At 42.5% G+C, this 18634-nt stretch overlaps 1 protein-coding gene across 1 annotated transcript in view; it reads left to right on the forward strand.

Annotated features, from left to right (window-relative positions):
* Positions 1-18634, forward strand: part of LOC131814144 (small ribosomal subunit protein mS31-like) — a 44426-nt gene that overhangs the window by 17543 nt on the left and 8249 nt on the right. Inside the window, 1 exon segment of the mRNA XM_059144872.1 lies at positions 14037-14128. Coding sequence (XP_059000855.1) covers positions 14037-14128 — 92 coding nt within the window.

Raw genomic sequence — 18634 nt, forward strand, 5'->3', positions numbered from 1 at the left:
CGATTGCCTGGCCGGCGTGTTAGCGGGCAGACGGGCCGGCATCGCAGCGCCTTGGGTCCCGCTCTAGTCCTGGGCGGGAGGGCAGCCGGGTTGGCTTGAGTCTGTGCTGCAGTCTTCTCCTCCTTGGTGTTACCTGGTGGAGCAGGCGGACTCAGAGCCTTCTCCCAGGCAAGAGACCCATTTCCCCTGGGAACTTCAGAAGGCTGTGCCGCTGGCAATGTTGTTTGTCTCTCAGTCCTGGATTAGGACCCCTCTGTGCTTGCAGGAGAGGTAAAAGGGCCCGAAAAGGATTCAGCTTTTTAACTGGCTCAAGACTGAGTTTTAACTTTTGCTGACCAGTCTTGCCTCCCCAAGCCGAATGTATTTTTCCAGACTTCTTGAAGCCGCCTTCTTAAACCACACAATAATGTGAGTCAGTTGCTGACTTAATCTGTTAGTTCCCATCACTGTTTAGTATTTTAGTAATTCTCTTGAGTCCTTACTTGTGGGATTTGATGCACTTAAGTTTCGCATACCGGAAGGGGTTAAATTCACAGCGATGACATATAGTAGGATCTGTGCCTTTCTTATAAACTAAGAAAGAAATGTTGGCACCCCAAGAATTCAACCGATGGAGAAGCCACATGGGTTAGGCCCTGTGTGACTCTCCCCACTTGCCTCCATTTTCGCTCTAAAATGCAGGGTTTGGTGCTTGTTTTTTGCTTTTCTTTTTGGTCAGGTAAGAATACTCAGGAATTCAGTATTGCTTGATAGGCACACACCCAAAAGGCAAGACTTGAGTCCTCTGACTAAACTTGTATGACCTTGGAAAAGCTTTTGCTTTGTGGCCTCAGTTTTCCATCTGGAAAAGGAAGAGATTGGATTAGGACCCTCATAGCCTTCTCTAGGTACAGGATGGCCACAACCTCGTCAACTGTAGTTACTGATACTGCCTCTCCTGTCCTATCAATAACATAAAATGCATGTCTTGTCTGTTTCACTTAGTTGCTTTTTCAAGTCCAGTACTATGCTTTTGTGGTTGCTGGTTTTACAGTTTTGTTTTGTTTTTCAAAGAAAGCAAGTTTCTTGGTGTCTGATCATTCACAGCAGGTGTCAAGTGGTTAAAAAAGACTTCTTAGGGCATGAAATTATTTTCCGCTGACGTTTAGGTCCGCGTTGGCATTCATTAATAACCCAGCTGGCCCACCACCCTCCAAAAGGTGGCCTGAGTGGGAGCACAGAGGTCTTTAGCGTGATGAATAAAAATTGTTCTTTGGTATTGACGGATAAGTCACTTACTTAGTTTGAAAACCACACAGAATTGGTTGCTGAAGTCGTTATCTTGATATTATGTGTTAATGAGCCACCTTTCCTTTTTTATAAAAATCTGTATTTTTAAAGTCCATTTCTCTGTGATAGTTGATTTTTGTCTTGACAGTTGAGGAGTAGACTCTAGTTTTCCCAAACTTTTTAGTTCTAGCCCAAACATGCTGAAACAAGGTACTAGGAGAGAAGCTTGGCTATCTGAATATTTTACTGGTGCTCCAGTGATTCTTATCAAACAAATTTAGGACACAGTGTTGCTTCTCAAAATGTGATTGGTGGCCAGTCATTATCAGCCTCATCTGGGAGTTTGTAGTAACTGGCAAGGTTTCTGGTCCCACCTGAGGCCTAGCACATCAGAATCTGTATTTTAACAAGGTTCCCAGGTGTTTTGTGTACATGGTTATGATTGAGAAGGTCTGAAGAGGCCTTTGTTGACCATGACTAATGCTTGGTGCTGTACTCCGTAGTTCTAAGAACAGCTGTCCCTTGTGGCTATTTTGATTGCCTTTATATTATGATAATTCTATTATTCACCTTTGATATGGGGGGACCTCCAGCTTAAGGGGCCCAAGGGCTCATCCTGCTGGTGGAAGATCAGGAATTGAGACCCACGCATATGTCACTTAGCAGAACGCCTAAGCCATTACTTTCCAGACCTACTGTTTTGTGACCTCCTCTGAGGGACTCAACTCAGGCTGCTGTCTGAATTTAGAACTGAGCTTAGTTTCCTGACAGTTCCACATAGGCCTCTGAAAAACTAGTTTGTTATGGCTTGGGTGTCTGTGGTATTTGGCATTCACTTGTAGATTTTCAGAAGGGTTGGTTGAAATGCTCCCTATGAGTGGCTAGAGCTCTGATAACTCACTGAAGGGTTTTGACTTGCGAGTTTTTCATGGGGAGATGGTGGGCGAGTAGAAGGCAGGCCAGTTGCTAAGCTGCACTGATACCCTCACTGCCTTCCTCTTTCTTTCTTTTTCTTTCTTTCTTTCCTTCCTTCCTTCTTTTCCAAAAGGGAGAGCTGATCTCCCAGCTCCCAGAGGTTGACATCCCAGTAACTAGGCAGCAGTTCTAGAGAAAGGCTGCAGAGGCTTCACTGATGGTGAGCTCTGGTCTCCTTTCAGGGATATGAGACACCCGTCATAAGCTGCGGAGAGTTGCCTTCCACAGAGACCAGCAGAGGAGTGGGCCAACATGAAGTCCAGTCCTGCCATCCAAGTTGCCATTGACCTCACAGCGGGGGCTGCAGGTAATTCCAGGGGAAACACATCCTCTAGTCTTGGGAGTACCTGCTACAAGTGGGATCCAATGAAGGCGTGGTGAAAATATTGCTTTTGTCACTCCCAGAAGCAAAATGCTTTCTCCTTGGAGGGAACCCATGTAATGGAGTGAATCTGTCTAATTGAAGAGTAATATCGTCTCTAAGAATGGCAGAAGGTAGAGCAGTTCCCTTACAGGGTGGGAATGTCCTCAGTTCACAGCTGGAAAACCTCACAGCTCAGAGTTGAAGTCCTTTGTCCATTGTCACACAGCTGGCATGTGCAGGTGACGTGGGATTTCACTCTAAGCCTGGCAGTCTTCAGAGCCCTTGTAGTCCAGAATCCTACTATGCCGTCTGTCCAGGGAAGTCCTACTTACTGTCCTTATTGCTGCCAAGGCAAGAAAGGAGGACACTCTTTAGAAATGTCTTTGGTAACTGAGGCTGATTTTTGATGGTTTCTAAAGCCCTAAAAAGAAAAGACAGGCCCTAGGATTTGCCAGGGAAGGGTGGGCTGGGCAGGGGCTGAGCCCCAGGGCAGACTGTGGCCTCAAATGGCACAGGTAAATACTCCTGGGCAGCGCTTGCAACACACAGGCCAGTCTTTAGATATATCACCTTTACTCAGCCTGAGGGCAGTAATTGGAAGTGTGTCCCTGGCGACTTGGTTCTCTAGGTTCCTGTGTTATTTTAGTGCCAGAGGAGTGCTGGGATGCTCCTATTTCCCAGATGAAACCCCTGATTTACCCTTGCCCCTTACACTGATTCCCTTTTTTAAGAAGAAAATTTTTTTTTTATTAACATATAATGCATTGTCAGCCCCAGGGGTACAGGTCTGTGAATCGCCAGGTTCTTACACTGACTCTTATAAGGGCCTCAGGTCCTGGGAGTGGAGTGGCCAGAGGGGTGAGTCGCCTGTTGTCCTCTTATCCAGTGGGACCTCCAGGGTCAACAGATCAGGTGCAGCCAAGGGCCACCCTCGTCATCCCATCATTCCCTTACCTGTGAAAAGAAGTTACAGTTTAGAGAACAAAGTATTTTCTCCTGAGCCAAAGGTCAGTGGAGGTAGGCTAATTGAGAAAGGCTATAGACCGTGCATTACAGACTGATAAGAAGTACAGGCACCAGCTCCCAGTTTAGAGACCACAGGAGTGTCCTGGCCCAGGAGGAGGGGAAACTAAGGGTGGCCTAGGAGTTCACTGGCTTCTTGCCTGCTGAAGGCCTTGGGTCAGTTCCATACAAGCTGCAGCTGGTAACCCATGGCCCAACCAATGGCCCCATGCACCACTCCCATCCCCATGCCAACCCCCAGGCCACATTGGGATGACCCTGACCATGGCAACAGTGGACTTATTTGCCTGCCTCTGGCACCCTCTTAACGGTCCTGCAAATGCTCTGGGCTCAGTTTTTGTCTCCACCTTAGGGTGGTATTTAACCACAGGAGAGATTCTCAGCTTTTGGAATTAAATGTTAATCAGTCTGCCAAATACGTAGAATCTGATGTGATCAAATTTTCTTTTTCCTGGAAAGGCATTTCTGTGTGGACAGGTATTTGTGTGCGACTTATGTGCTTTACAGTAAATTTTAAAGATACAGATAGCAGTTGTATTGTTGGGAGTCTGGTGTGTAAGGCATTGGGGCATGTTTTTCTAAAATATTACCATGGTTTGGGCCCCTCTACATATGGCCTTTAGTTCTCCTGATAAGTAGTTGGGATTTCTTCCTGCCCTGGTCTCAGGGGGTCACCCGTCACTGATGTAGCATGGCCCTGCAGCATCTGACTTTGGGGGACAACAGGGTCCTTGACAGGGGTCCGTGCCAGGTGGACCTGGCAGGTGAGGGGTGAGAGGTGAGGGACTCGTTGGCTGCCCGGGGAGGCTTGTGTTAGTGACCTGAGAACTTCTACTGGGACGCGCTTGGCATGCAAACGGGAAGCCATAGCCCCACTTTGGATGGGTGGCAGTCCCCCAGTGTGGAGCTAGGAGGGCCTGCAGAGACCTTTGGATCTGATGCTCACTGTATAGTGTATAGGACACCCTGAGACGCCGAGTGCGTTTGCCCATGATTGTGCAGCCAGACGGTGTCCAGACAGGGCTAGGACGTTGGTTCCTTGGTTCCTTGACTGGTGCTGTTGTTGTCTTTGTTTTAAAACTCCATAGTGGTGCCTCCGTAGCTCAGGGGTTAGAGCACTGGTCTCGTAAAACTCCATAATGGGCAACAGCCCTCCTGGGGGTGGAGGTTAATCTCAAGCCTTGCTGCCTGCTGTCTGGTTGGGACATAGGGCCATCGTGGACTGAGGTGATCTCGGTGTAGTATACACATGTTCTTTTCCGTGTCCCTCCTTTTCTTTGAAATAGACCTCCCCCGTCCAGCAGGTTTTTGGTCCAGTTCATCTGCTGGAAAATGCTGGGAAGCTGGCACTACCTGTCTGCTAGTGTAGGAGAAATTTGAGAAACTCCAAGCAGCTTAGGATGGGGGAGGATTTGAAGAAGATACATCACTGTATAATGTTGAAATGAGACAGTGTGGAGCTCAAAAGTTAAATTCCTTCATGAGGAACCTTGGTCTCCCTTTAAAATACAATAGGGTTTTTTCTTTCTTTTTAAAAAAAAAATAATATAGTAGTTTTTTGACAACTATAAACTGCCCCCTGCTTTAACTTTGTTGCTGTATGCCTTAAGTAGCCTAGCTTCTCACTGTGACCCAGATCATTGATGTTTATCCTCTCGTGCCAAAATTCATGATTCTCCTGTCCCTTTGGATGTCTTCTTTGGAAAAATGTCTATTCAGGTCATCTGCCCATTTTAAAATCAGAAAGTTTAGGTATTTGTTGTTATTGTTGCTATTTTTTTGATGTTGACTTACAGAAGTTCCTTATATATTTTGAATATTAACCCCTGGTCAGATGCGTCATCTGCAATTATCGTCTCCTGATGCATCATTTGGAATTATCCCCTCCCGTTCAGTAGGTTGTCTTTTTGTTTTGTTGATGGTTTCATTCACTCTGCAGAAGAGTTTTATTTTAGTGTAGTCCCAATAGTTTGCTTTTTTTTTCCCTCACTTCAGGAGACCTATCTAGAAAAACGTTGCTAGGCCATTGTCAGAAGTCTTACTGCCTATGTTTTCTTTAGTTTTATGTTTGTTTTATGTTCAGGTGTATGCAGTTTTATGGTTTCAGGTCTCACATTAGGACCTTAATCCATTTTGAGTTTATTTTTGTGTATGGTGAAAAAAAGTTTCATTCTTTTGGATGTATCTGTTCAGTTTTCCCAATACCATTTAGAGAAGAGACTGTCTTTTCCACCATTGCATATGGCTTCTTCTTCTTTGTGGAGTAATTGACCCTGTAAGTGTGGGTTTATTCCTGAAACGTTTTTATTTATTTATTTTTAAAGCTTTTATTTATTTATTTGACAGAGATCACAGGTAGGCAGATAGGCAGGTAGAGAGGGAAGCAGGCTCCCCACTGAGCAGAGAGCCTGATGGAGGGCTTGATTCCAGGCCCCTGGGATCATGACCTGAGCCAAAGGCAGAGGATTAACCTACTGAGCCAGCCAGGCGCCCCTGAAACTGTTTTTTTTTTTTTTAAGATTTTATTTATTTGGGGCGCCTGGGTGGCTCAGTGAGTTAAAGCCTCTGCTTTCTGCTTGGGTCATGGTCCCGGGGTCCTGGGATCGAGCCCAGCATCCGGCTCTCTGCTCAGTGGCGAGTCTGTTTCCTCCTCTCTCTCTGCCTGCTTCTCTGCCTACTTGTGATCCCTGTCTGTCAAATGAATGGAAAAAATCTTAAAGAAAAAACAAAAATCTTATTTACTTGACAGAGAGAGACGACAAGCAGGGGGCAGTGGCAGGGAGAGGGCGAAGCAGTTTCCCCGCAGAAGAGAGGAAGCCTGATATGGGACTCTCTACCAGGACCCCAGGACCATAATCTGAGTTGAAGGCAATCACCCCACAAACTGAGACACCCAGGTGTTCAGTGTGAGTTTATTTCTGGGCCTCTGTTCTGTTCTTTTGATGTATGTGTCTCTTTCTGCGGCACTACTGTACTATTTTGATTACTCCTGCTTTGTAGTATTTTTTTTTTTGGAAGGAAAAGGTTTAATTTAAAGATTCAAGATTCACATCAATATTAATGATAAAGTTACCTTTCTCTTGATAAGAGCTCAACTTTTGCCTTTCTCGTTTTAACATTTCTTGCCACATTTTTTCCTGTGTTTTTGTTACTTTCACCCCATCTCTTCCTGTCTATTGTCCTATTGACGCATTCCCTCCCTCTCCCCAGTAGTTTACACTCGATCTTTAGCAAAAGGCCAAGAAGTGATCCCCAGTAGTTTAGAATCTATACTTATACATAAGCTACGACGATTAAATTCATTTTAACACACTCTTTAACTTTACTAACATCTAGGTAGTATCCGTAACCTTCTTTTCCTATATGCCCCAAGAGCACTGTTAGCTGTTCATCTTCCTGAGTAGAAATGTGGCATTTTATTTTCCTGTTTTCCTTTTTTGATGTGGGAGAAAGATAATCTACATTGTGTGTATGTGTTTATAGTCACCCTAGATTGCTAAAGTATATCCTCCAGTGATTCTTTCAAGGAGGGTATGCAAGAAACAAACTGTCAATTCTTTCATATCAAAAAATGTCTTTGTTTTACCTTCAAAATAAAATGCCACTTTGGCTGGATGTAGGATTTGAGGTTTAAATGTTTTCCCCTGCAGAAATTTTATGTTACTGCCCCATTTCCTTCTAGCATCCATAGTGTCCAGTAAGTCTGCTGTCAGTCTGATTCTTGTTCCTTTGTAGGTTCACGCTCCTCTTTCTGGAAGACTTTATGATTTTTTTTATCCTTGGAATTCCCAGATTCCTAGGAGTCTCTATTCATCAATCTTACTGAGTACTTGGTAAGCACTGACAGTCTCAAGACTTGAATTTTTCTTGGCACCTGGGTGGCTCAGTTGGTTAAGCAACTGCCTTTGGCTCAAGTCATGATCCTGGAGTCCTGGGATCCAGTCCCACGTCCCGCTCCCTGCTCAGAGCATGGTCTGCTTCTCCCTCTGACCCTCCCCCCTCTCATGCATTCTCTTGTGTCCCTCTCTCATAAATAATTAAAATCTTAGAAAAAAAGATTTGAATCTTTCTTTAGCTCTGGGAAGTTTTCTTCAATTATTAATTATTTCCTCTGCTCCATTCCCTTTATTATCTTTTTCTGGAATTCCTGTCAAATGGATGTTGGAGCTTCTGGATCTCTCCTCTATATCTGGATCTTTCTTTTTTTTTTTTTTTTTTTAAGATTTTATTTATTATTTATTTGACAGAGAGAGATCACAAGTAGGCAGAGAGGCAGGCAGAGAGAGAGGAGGAAGCAGACTCCCTGCTGAGCAGAGAGCCCGACGCGGGACTCGATCCCAGGACCCTGAGATCATGACCTGAGCCGAAGGCAGCGGCTTAACCCACTGAGCCACCCAGGCGCCCTGGATCTTTCTTCATTATCTCTTTGGCCATTTGCATTGTAACCTTAGAACATTCTTCAAGTCCATCTTCTAGATCATTCCTTGTCTCTTCAAGTATGTCTCTTCGGCTATTCAGAGCATCTATGGAGTTCTTTACTTCCAAGACATCTGGATAATAATTTTTAATATTTCTAATCTCCTCTTTTATCTCTTTGAAGTTATTTATTCCACTTCTAATATTTTCTTCTCTCATATTATCTGTTTCTTTAGGTGTTGGCACCTTTGTTTGCAGCGTTTTGTGTGTGTTTTCCTTCAAACTCTGGTGATTCCTGATGGGAGTACTCAAATTTGTACATAAATGCCTATTCTGCTTACCAGAACTTATCTCTAGTGACTTTGAGGGAGAGGCCAAACACAAGGTTAGACAGACCGTCCCAATTCCTTGATTTATGAGCATATCTGTTTCCTCTTTTTTCTGGGTTTTTTGTTCATCCAAGGTTTCACCAATTTTAATGGCATCACCAATTACCCCATCCCCCACCCACCTCTCTTCCAACAACCCTCAGTTTTCTAGAGTTAAAAGTCTCTTATGGTTTGCCTTGCTCTCTGCTTTTACCTTATTGTTTTTCCCCTTCCTTTCCTTTTATGAATCTGTTTTGTTTCTTATATGCCACATGAGAATGAAATCATATGATATTTGTCTTTCTCTGACTTTTTTCGCTTATCATAATACCTCTAGTTCCATCCATGTTGTTGCAAATGGCAAGATTTCATTCTTTATGGTGGCTGAATAATATTCCATTGTGTGTGTGTGTGTGTGTGTATTATATATATATATATATATATGAATGATATATACCACATCTTCCTTATCCATTCATCTGTTGATAGACATCTAGGCTCTTTCCATAGTTTGGCTATTGTGGACATTGCTGCTATAAACATTGGGGTACATGTGTCCCTTCAGATCACTATGTTTGTATCCTTTGGATAAAACGGAATAGTGCAATTGCTTGTTCTTAGGATAGTTCTATTTTCAACATCTTGGGGAACCTCCCTACTGTTTTCCAGAGTGGTTGCACCAGCTTGCATTCCCACCAAAAGTGTAGGAGGGTTCCCCTTTCTCCACATCCTCGCCAGCATCTGTCATTTTTTGACTTGTTAATTTTAGCCATTCTGACTGGTGTGAGGTGATATCTCATTGTGGTTTTGATTTGCATTTCCCTGATGCCGAGTGATATGGAGCACTTTTTCAATGTGTCTGTTGGCCATCTGGATGTCTTCTTTGCAGAAATGTTTGTTCATGTCCTCTGCCCATTTCTTGATTGGATTATTTGTTCTTTGGGTGTTGTATTTGCTAAGTTCTTTATAGATTTTGGACACTACTCCTTTATCTGATATGTTGTTTGCAAATATCTTTTTCCATTCTGTCAGTTGTGTTTTGGTTTTGTTAACTGTTTCCTTTGCTGTGCAAAAGCTTTTGATCTTGATGAAATCCCAATAGTTCATTTCTGCCCTTGCTTGCCTTGCCTTTGGCGATATTCTTAGGAAGACGTTGCTGTGGCTGAGGTCGAAGAGGTTGCGGCCTGTGCTCTCCTCAAGGATTTGGATGGATTCCTTTTGCACATTGAGGTCCTTCATTCATTTTGAGTCTATTTTTGTGTGTGGTGTAAGGAAGCAATCCAATTTCATTTTTCTGCATGTGGCTGTCCAAATTTCCCAGCACCATTTGTTGAAGAGGCTGTCTTTTTTCCATTGGACATTCTTTTCTGCTTTGTTAAAGATAGTTGACCATAGAGTTGAGGGTTTATTTCTGGGCTCTCTGTTCTGTTCCATTGATCTATGTGTCTGTTTTTGTGCCATACTGTCTTGATGATGACAGCTTTGTAATAGAGCTTGAAATCTGGAATTGTGATGCCACCAACTTTGGCTTTCTTTTGCAATATTCCTTTGGTTATTTGAGGTCTTTTCTGGTTCCATATAAATTTTAAGATTATTTGTTCTATTTCTTTGAAAAAAATGGATGGGATTTTGGTAGGGATTGCATTAAATGTGTAGATTGCTTTAGGTAGCTTAGACATTTTCTCAGTATTTGTTGTTCTAATCCATGAGCATGAAACACTTTTCCATTTCTTTGTGTCTTCCTCAATTTCTTTCATGAGTACTTCATAGTTTTCTGAGTATAGATTCTGTGTCTCTTTGGTTAGGTTTATTCCTAGGTATCTTACAGTTCTGGGTGCAATTGTAAATGAGATTGACCCGTTAATTTCTCTTTCTTCTGTCTTGCTGTTGGTGTATAGAAATGCAGCTGATTTCTTGCTTTGATTTTATGTTCTGACGTTTTACTGAATTCCTGTACAAGTTCTAGCAGATTTGGAGTAGAGTCTTTTGGGGTTTCCACATAAAGTATCATACTATCTGCAAAGAGTGACAGTTTGACTTCTTCTTTGTCAATTTGGAATGCCTTTAATTTTGTTTTGTTTTCTGATTGCTGAGGCTAGGACTTCTAGTGCTAAGTTGAATGGCAGTGGTGATAATGGACATTCCTTTTGTGTTCCTGACCTTAGCGGAAAAGCTCTCAGTTTTTCTCCATTGAGAATGATATTTGCTGTGGATTTTTCATAGATGGCTTTGATGATATTGAGGTATGTACCCTCTATGCCTACACTGTGAAGAGTTTTGGACAAGAAAGGATGCTATAGTTTGTCAAATGCTTTTTCAGCATCTAGAAAAGTATTCATAGAAATACTATGAATAGAAAAGTATTCATCCAGTATTCATCCTGGGTATTCATCCTTTCTGATGAGGCACAATATTCCTTTATATATATGAACCATATGCTGTTTATCTGTTCTTCCCTTGAAGGGCATCTTGATTCCTCCCACGGTTTGGCGACTGTGACCATTGCTGGTATAAACATTGGGGTACAGACGGCCCTTGTTTTCACTCCACCTGTATCTGTGGGATAAATATCCAGTTGTGCAATTGCAGGTCATAGGGTAGCTCTATTTTTTTATTTCTTAAGGAATCTCCACACTGTTTTGCAAATGCTTATGTTTTAAATTAAGATAAATGACTGAAGGTAAGTATGTATCTTTTTATGCTTCCCTGCCTTGACTTCACTTGATTGGATGATAGGATATGTACTGTGTCTGTGACTGTACACAGCCACAAGGACATGGAATCTGCAAAAGTGTTTTTCAGATGGGAAAATCCCAGTTATAGAGACCCAGGGATGGCCTCCAGACAGAACTGAAATGTTAACAGTCTTTACCACTGAGAGCAGGGTTGGTAATAGTCAGAATTTCCTTTAGCAAGAAGCCTTTATGTATCACAGCATGAGTTGGTAAAAAGTCTTTTCTGGAAGTACTTGGCTTAGAATGTTTTCCAAACTATGGGTTGTAAAATAAGTTTAGTTGTTCATTGAAAAAAGGAAAAAAAGAATAGGAAGTAGTATATATCTAAGTTAAAAGGGTAAGTTTGAAATTTCACAAAGTAAGTTCAGCATACACTGCCTAAGACAAAAGCTACAGATAAGTGTAGAAATAAAAGACACATTGTAAATTTTTCAAATCAGATTTTGTATAGCAGGGCAAAAATATAATTTAGAGTAAAACATAAATTTTGAGGATGAAATAGCATGAAATCAAGGGTTTGCTTTAAAATGCTATAGGGAGTGCTTGGGTCACTCAGTTGGTTAAGTGTCTGACTCTTGATCTCAGCTCAGATCTGGATCTCAGGGTGGTGGGTTCAAGGCCTCCACTGGGCTCTGTGCTGGGTGTGGAGCATACTTACAGCTTACCTTAATGATACCTTAATAATATCCAATTTCTGGGGCATGTGGGTGGCTCAGTCAGTTGAGTGTTTGCCTTCAGCTTGGGTCATGACCCTGGGGCTCCCTGCTCACTGGGGAGTCTGCTTCACCCTCTCCTTCTGCTCCTCTCCATGCTCTTGGTCTCTCTAATGCACACATACACTCTCACATAAGTAAATAAAATATTTAAAAAATACACTCAAGCTGGCCGCAAGGACAAGAACTTATGTATCTTCTTTAGCGGTGTGTGGAGCTCAAGTCCTTTCGTGATGAGGAGGTTACTCTCTGCCAGACACAGACCTTCCTTGAACTTAGTCACAGTTAAGCCTCCACCCCCAGACCGAGCTTCTCCACAGTCATATTAATTACGTCTTGGTGAAAGGTTGTAGCGCTTTCCCTGGGTCTGGTTAGGTGTCCTTGCAGTCGAAAGTGGCCTATAGGAGCCACATGTGCCTCCCTTCTTGTTCCTTCCCCACAGCACAAAGTTCAGAATTTTTCTTCTAAGGGAGATATTCACTCATGAGGCAGCAAACATAAGCATGCCTAGTCATATCATGGCATTCAAAAAATGTTTCTTTAATTAATGATTCTCCCTAAATTCTATGTAAAAATAAAAACAAGAACAAAATCAGGAATGCTGAGGATAGACTTTTCGCCTCCACTTAAATTGAGTCTTCTGTTGTTTTGCAGAGTAGATACGTTGGATATTTTGCAGATGTGAAAAATATCTACAACATGACTCTCCCTCCAAGAAAAACAGTCAAGATTGAAAAAATTGTTATTCATTCAATTCATGGTAAGTGATTTATGTGTCATTGATGAGTTGGCCAGTGGGGAAATGTTCTGACTCTTGAGGTGTGGGATGGTTGCTCCCATGTGTGTACCAACAATCCCAACCCATGGCTGTCCTTTTATGCATTCTCTCAATCGGTGCTTAATATTCTTTGGGTAAATACCTAGTAGCAAAATTACTGGACTATACAGTAATTCTCTTTTTAATTTTGTGAGGAAACTCCCTACTGTTTTCCACAGTGGCTTGTAGTTAACTTTGAATCAGCTGTAACATTTTACTGTCAAGTCAAATAAGATTTTTGACATGTATTTTAAAAATGCAAGGCACAGGACAGTGCTGTGGTATGCAACAATTTCTGTAACACAGAAATGGGGAATAATATGTATCCATATTTGTGCATATGTACATATGTAAAAATACTCTGGGTGAGAATTCCTTTTTGATTATATGTGCATAAAAATATTCTCCATTTGGAGCTGGACAAATAAACAGGTGGGAGTAGGTGAGCCAGACTCTTCACCTCATGTCTTTTTTACCTTTTATATTATAGAAATATGCTTTAAGAGGTTTAAATGTGTGGGAATTAAGCTTGTAAATCAGTGCCCTTTCCTGTCATGTGGTAAGGGTTTGTATTAATTTAGTTCTACATTTTCACTAATCTCTGGTCAACATCAGTTCTGCAAAGGAGTTCTGCAACTGCAATGGGATAGGATGGCATGGGGTGGAGGAAGTAAGGCTCAGACATGATGATGCTTAATGCAAATTCATAATGTGGACCTACGATGCAAATAGAATCTGAACATCAAGAATGATTAACATATGACTCTGTTAGAATATTTTTTTTAGTTCTGAACCTTTACTTCTATGCGTATTTGTGACATTCCTCATTAAAGAAAAGCAGTTAGAATTAATTGAAGGCTTGAGAAACCAGCCTTTAAGAACTCCTAAAAAAAAGGGTTCATCTGAATCGAATAGAGAGCAAGAAACCATTTGTCTATAGATGTATCATGAGTGCCACCAGAATATTTGGATGCAGCAGTCTAATATCTAACTCCAGATGAGGGTAAGAGGAAATTAGACTGTTTAAGACCCATTGTCGGATGTCTGAATCAAGCAACACATGAGGAGGAAAGGTGGCAAGTTACCTACCTGATTTTTTTCTAGAAAGATGAAGAGATGAAATTCTGTCTTAGAAGATAAACTATATGTCTTTCCTCCCACCCCCAGCCTTATAAATTATGCTTTAGGAGACAAAGTTGGGCTTAAAGCTTTGTCTTTTAAAGACGGAATCCAAGGAAGACCCAGATGATACACTACTGACACACTGTTAGCTGTCATAATTTTCTCTTTAATCCATAATGTTAATCTGAGACATTTTGCTCTTTGTTCTAACGAGCCTAACTTTATTTCCTTCAGGTGTTGGAAAAGGCAATGGGAGTGATGGAAAAGTACAAATAATGATGCAGAGCCAGATCGTCTTTTTCTGTTCTGCTTCCAAAAACTGTCGGGTAAGAGATAGCATTCAAACTGGAAATTCTGGTGTTTGTTTCAAATCTCAATGTCAAACCAGCATGTTAAGTGTTAGCAGTGTCCCAAGTGACTCTGCCTCCAATGTCCTATGGGATTGCACTGTGAGAAGTAACTCAAGAGTGGCCGGAAGGGGACATATATACCACTTTCCCCTAAGCGATGGGACCTGGTAGTGTGTTTTCTTAAATGTTGAAGTGCCTTGGACTACCCTAAAGCAATAAGAAGCTTTACCAGGTCTTAAGAAATATAAACCCTCCAAATTCTCTCTCCAGGTTTGTGTCTCTTCTCCTATTACTTCACCACCAGCACTCCTTCCCCTGTGTCCCACGGAAGGCACGCACCCAGACCTGATCCTTGACATCTGTTCTTATCTCTGCACATACTCTACTCTTGGTTCTGCTCATCCATTCCCCTGCCGTAAACTATTGTTTTCTCTTCCATCCGCTCGCACAGACTTATGAGCACCCTCCACGTGTTAGGTGCAGGACACCTACCTAGACAGCTTCTGCCCAACAACGGAACTGTGTGTGTCAATCCAGATTTGTCAGATGAGCTTTCCCTCTGCTTCTGCAAGTGACACCAGAATTCTCTCACTGAGGCCTCACGATGTAGAATCCTGGAGTCTCTCCTGGCCATGCCCCCACATCCAGTCAGCACTTCCTATTGATTTTACCTTGGGAATCTCTCCTCACTCTCTCCGTTCCTTTCTGTTCCCATTGTCACCGCCCAGTCCGGCACCTCATTTGCTTATGCCTGGATTTCTACAGTGGTCTCCCTACCTGTCCCTTCTCTTCATGCTATACAGTGTCCAGAGACCGGCAATATGCAGGCATTTCTCTGCTCCTACTTGAAAAGCAGTAATTGGAGCAGAAGAACAATGCACTCTGTGCCTCTAGTCAAAGCCAGTCAGTATCTTTGGCTCAGTATATCTGCAAAATAAAGACCACATCTCCCGGGTTGTGAGGATTAGGTTAGATAATATATATGAAGTTGCCCTGTGAGCTATAATCACTGTTATAAGTGATAACTGTCGGGCCACTTTGTCACATAGGAATTGCCCCGCCCCCATGCTTCCACAATTTTTCTTATTTCCTGGCTCTTGAACCTTTAAGATATTTCCCTATCCTACCTGAGACCTGAGCTTATTTCCTTCAGTAACTTGACCTACAGACTCCATTCCAAGTAGACGGGGTGCCTTCTGGCCCTTGGGACTCAACACTCTCATTTCTGTTTCATGTGTTCCATGTCTTTCCTCTCCCTCCCCCACACCACCCAGTCTGCACAGCGTTCTCTTTCAGAGCTCCTCGTGTGTACAAATCCACCACACAGAACTCTTTTTCTGCTCCTCTGTGAAACTTTCTTACTCTCTGCTTCTCATTAAGCTCCCCAGAACACACGACCACACAGTCTTCATTTTCCAGCTTGACATGTAATGCATGCCATTCTACCATTGTTTCTTATGTCTGTAGCTCCCTGAAGCATCCCCTGAGTCTGCACCTTCTTTGGTATTTCGCACAGACTCTCCTTAGTGTGGGTATCACTATTGTGCAAGGGCCAATCAGTAACAAAGAAATACTCAGTATAGCCCCAAAGTCCTTCATTCCAGAAACGTGGCCAATCTTTGGTAACTCCATCCAGTAGTTGGCTATGGACAAGGCCTATAATACCATCAGCAAGCGCCTTTTTAATAAACATGACCAATCACATCTTTTGAATGTGAATGCCAAGTTTAAAACTGATCTTCTTAGTGTGTCCCAGCACCTGCAAATCAAATGACACACGTTCAACAGTGACATTTAAATTCTGATGGAAAAGGGAGTATTTCACTTTTCAGCAGTGCAATACTATACCCTCCAAACATGTTGGCCTTTTAAAAATTTAAACAGTATTGCAACTTAATAGAAACAATGGGGGAGGAGTCAAGATGGAGGAGAAGTAGCAGGCTGAGACTACTTCAGCTACCAGGAGATCAGCTAGATAGCTTATCTAAAAATTGCAAACACCTGCAAATCCATCGGCAGATCAAACAGAAGAATAGCAATTCTGGAAACAGAAAAACAACCACTTTCTGAAAGGTAGGAATGGTGGAGACGTGAATCCAAAGCGACGGGAAGATAGACCCCGGGGGGAGGAGCTGGCTCCCGGCAAGCAGCGGAGCAAGGGAGCACAAAATCAGGACTTTTAAAAGTCTGTTCCACTGAGGGACCTCGCTCCAGAGGCTAAACCGGGGCGAAGCCCACGCGGGGTCAGCGTGGCCTCAGGTCCCGCAGGTTCACAGAAGAATCGGGGGTGTCTGAGTGTCGCAGAGCTTATGGGTATTGGAACAGGAAAGCCGGCTACAGAGACAGAGCCGACAGTGAGCTCACAGCTCGGTGTTACCTTGAACCGGTCGCAGGCTCGGTGAGCTCGGAGCACGGCCAGAGGTCAGGCAGACGGGAGTTACTGGGCGCTATTCTCTGAGGGCGCACTGAGGAGTGGGGCCCCAGGCTCTCGGCTCCTCCGGGCCAGAGACCAGGGAGCCGACATTTGTATTCCCGTCCTCCGGAACTCTATGGAAAGCGCTCCGGGAACAAAAGCTCTTGAAAGCAAACCTAAGTGGATTACTCACCCTGGCCCCTGGTAAGGGCAGTGCAATTCCGCCTGGGGCAAAGACACTTGAGAATCACTACACCAGGCCCCTCCCCCAGAAGATCAACAAGAAATCCAGCTGAGACCAAGTTCACCTAACAAGGAGTGCGGTTTCAATACCAAGGAGAGCAGGAGAATTCCAGAGGAGGAGAAAGTAAAGCACGGAACTCATGGCTTTCTCCCTGTGATTTTTTTTTTTTAGTCTTAGAGATAATTTAATTTTTTTCTTTTTCATTTTTTGTTTTTTTTCTCACCTTCTGTTAAAATTTTTTTTCTTTTTTATATTTTTCTTTGTTTTTTTTTTTCTTTATTCTTTTTTTTTTCTTTCTCCCTTTTTGAACCTCTTTTTATTCCCTTTCTCCCCCCTCACGATTTGTGATCTCTTCTGATTTGGTTAAAGCATATTTTTCTGGGGTTGTTGCCAGCCTTTTAGTATTTTATTGCTCCTTCATATACTCTTACCTGGATAAAATGACAAGAAACCCTCTCGGGAGATATAAAAGCCCGTTCTGGAGAAATAAAAGAACTAAAATCTAACCAAGTTGAAATCAAAAAAGCTATTAATGAGGTGCAATAAAAAATGGAGGCTCTCACTGCTAGGATAAATGAGGCAGAAGAAAGAATTAGTGATATAGAAGACCAAATGACAGAGAATAAAGAAGCTGCGCAAAAGAGGGACAAACAGCTACTGGACCACGAGGGGAGAATTCGAGAGATAACTGACACCATAAGGCAAAACAACATTAGAATAATTGGGATTCCAGAAGAAGACGGAAGAGGGGAGCGGAAGGTATACTGGAGAGAATTATTGGTGAGAATTTCCCCAATATGGCAAACGGAATGAGCATCAAAATTCAGGAGGTTCAGAGAACGCCCCTCAAAATCAATAAGAATAGGCCCACACCCCGTCACCTAACAGTAAAATTTACAAGTCTCAGTGACAAAGAGAAAATCCTGAAAGCAGCCCGGGAAAAGAAGTCTGTAACATACAATGGTAAAAATATTAGATTGGCAGCTGACTTATCCAGAGACCTGGCAGGCCAGAAACAGCTGGCATGATATTTTCAGAGCACTGAACAAGAAAACCATGCAGCCCAGAATACTATATCCAGCTAGGCTATCATTGAAAATAGAAGGAGAGATTAAAAGCTTCCAGGACAAACAAAAACTGAAAGAATTTGCAAACACCAAACCAGCTCTACAGGAAATATTGAAAGGGGTCCTCTAAGCAAAGAGAAAGCCTACAAGTGGTAGATCAGAAAGGAACAGAGACCATATACAGTAACAATCAGCTTACAGGCAATACAATGGCACTAAATTCATATCTCTCAATAGTTACCCTGAATGTTAATGGGCTAAATGCCCCTGTCAAAAGACACAGGGTATCAGAATGGATAAAAAAACAAAACCCATCTATATGTTGCCTCCAAGAAACTCATTTTAAGCCCGAAGACACCTCCAGATTTAAAGTGAGGGGGTGGAAAAGAATTTACCATGCTAATGGACCTCAGAAGAAAGAAGGAGTGGCAATCCTTATATCAGATCAATTAGATTTTAAGCCATAGACGATAATAAGAGATGAGGAAGGACACTATATAATACTCAAAGGGTCTGCCCAACAAGAAGATCTAACAATTTAAAATATCTATGCCCCCAACGTGGGAGTAACCAACTATATAAACCAATTAATAACAAAATCAAAGAAACACATCAACAATAATACAATAATAGTAGGAGACTTTAACACTCCCCTCACTGAAATGGACAGATCATCCAAGGAAAAGATCAACAAGGAAATAAAGGCCTTAAACGACACACTGGACCAGATGGACATCACAGATATATTCAGAACTTTT

The sequence above is a fragment of the Mustela lutreola genome, chromosome 13 (genome assembly GCF_030435805.1).
Source record: "Mustela lutreola isolate mMusLut2 chromosome 13, mMusLut2.pri, whole genome shotgun sequence".
NCBI classification, from domain to species: domain Eukaryota; kingdom Metazoa; phylum Chordata; class Mammalia; order Carnivora; family Mustelidae; genus Mustela; species Mustela lutreola.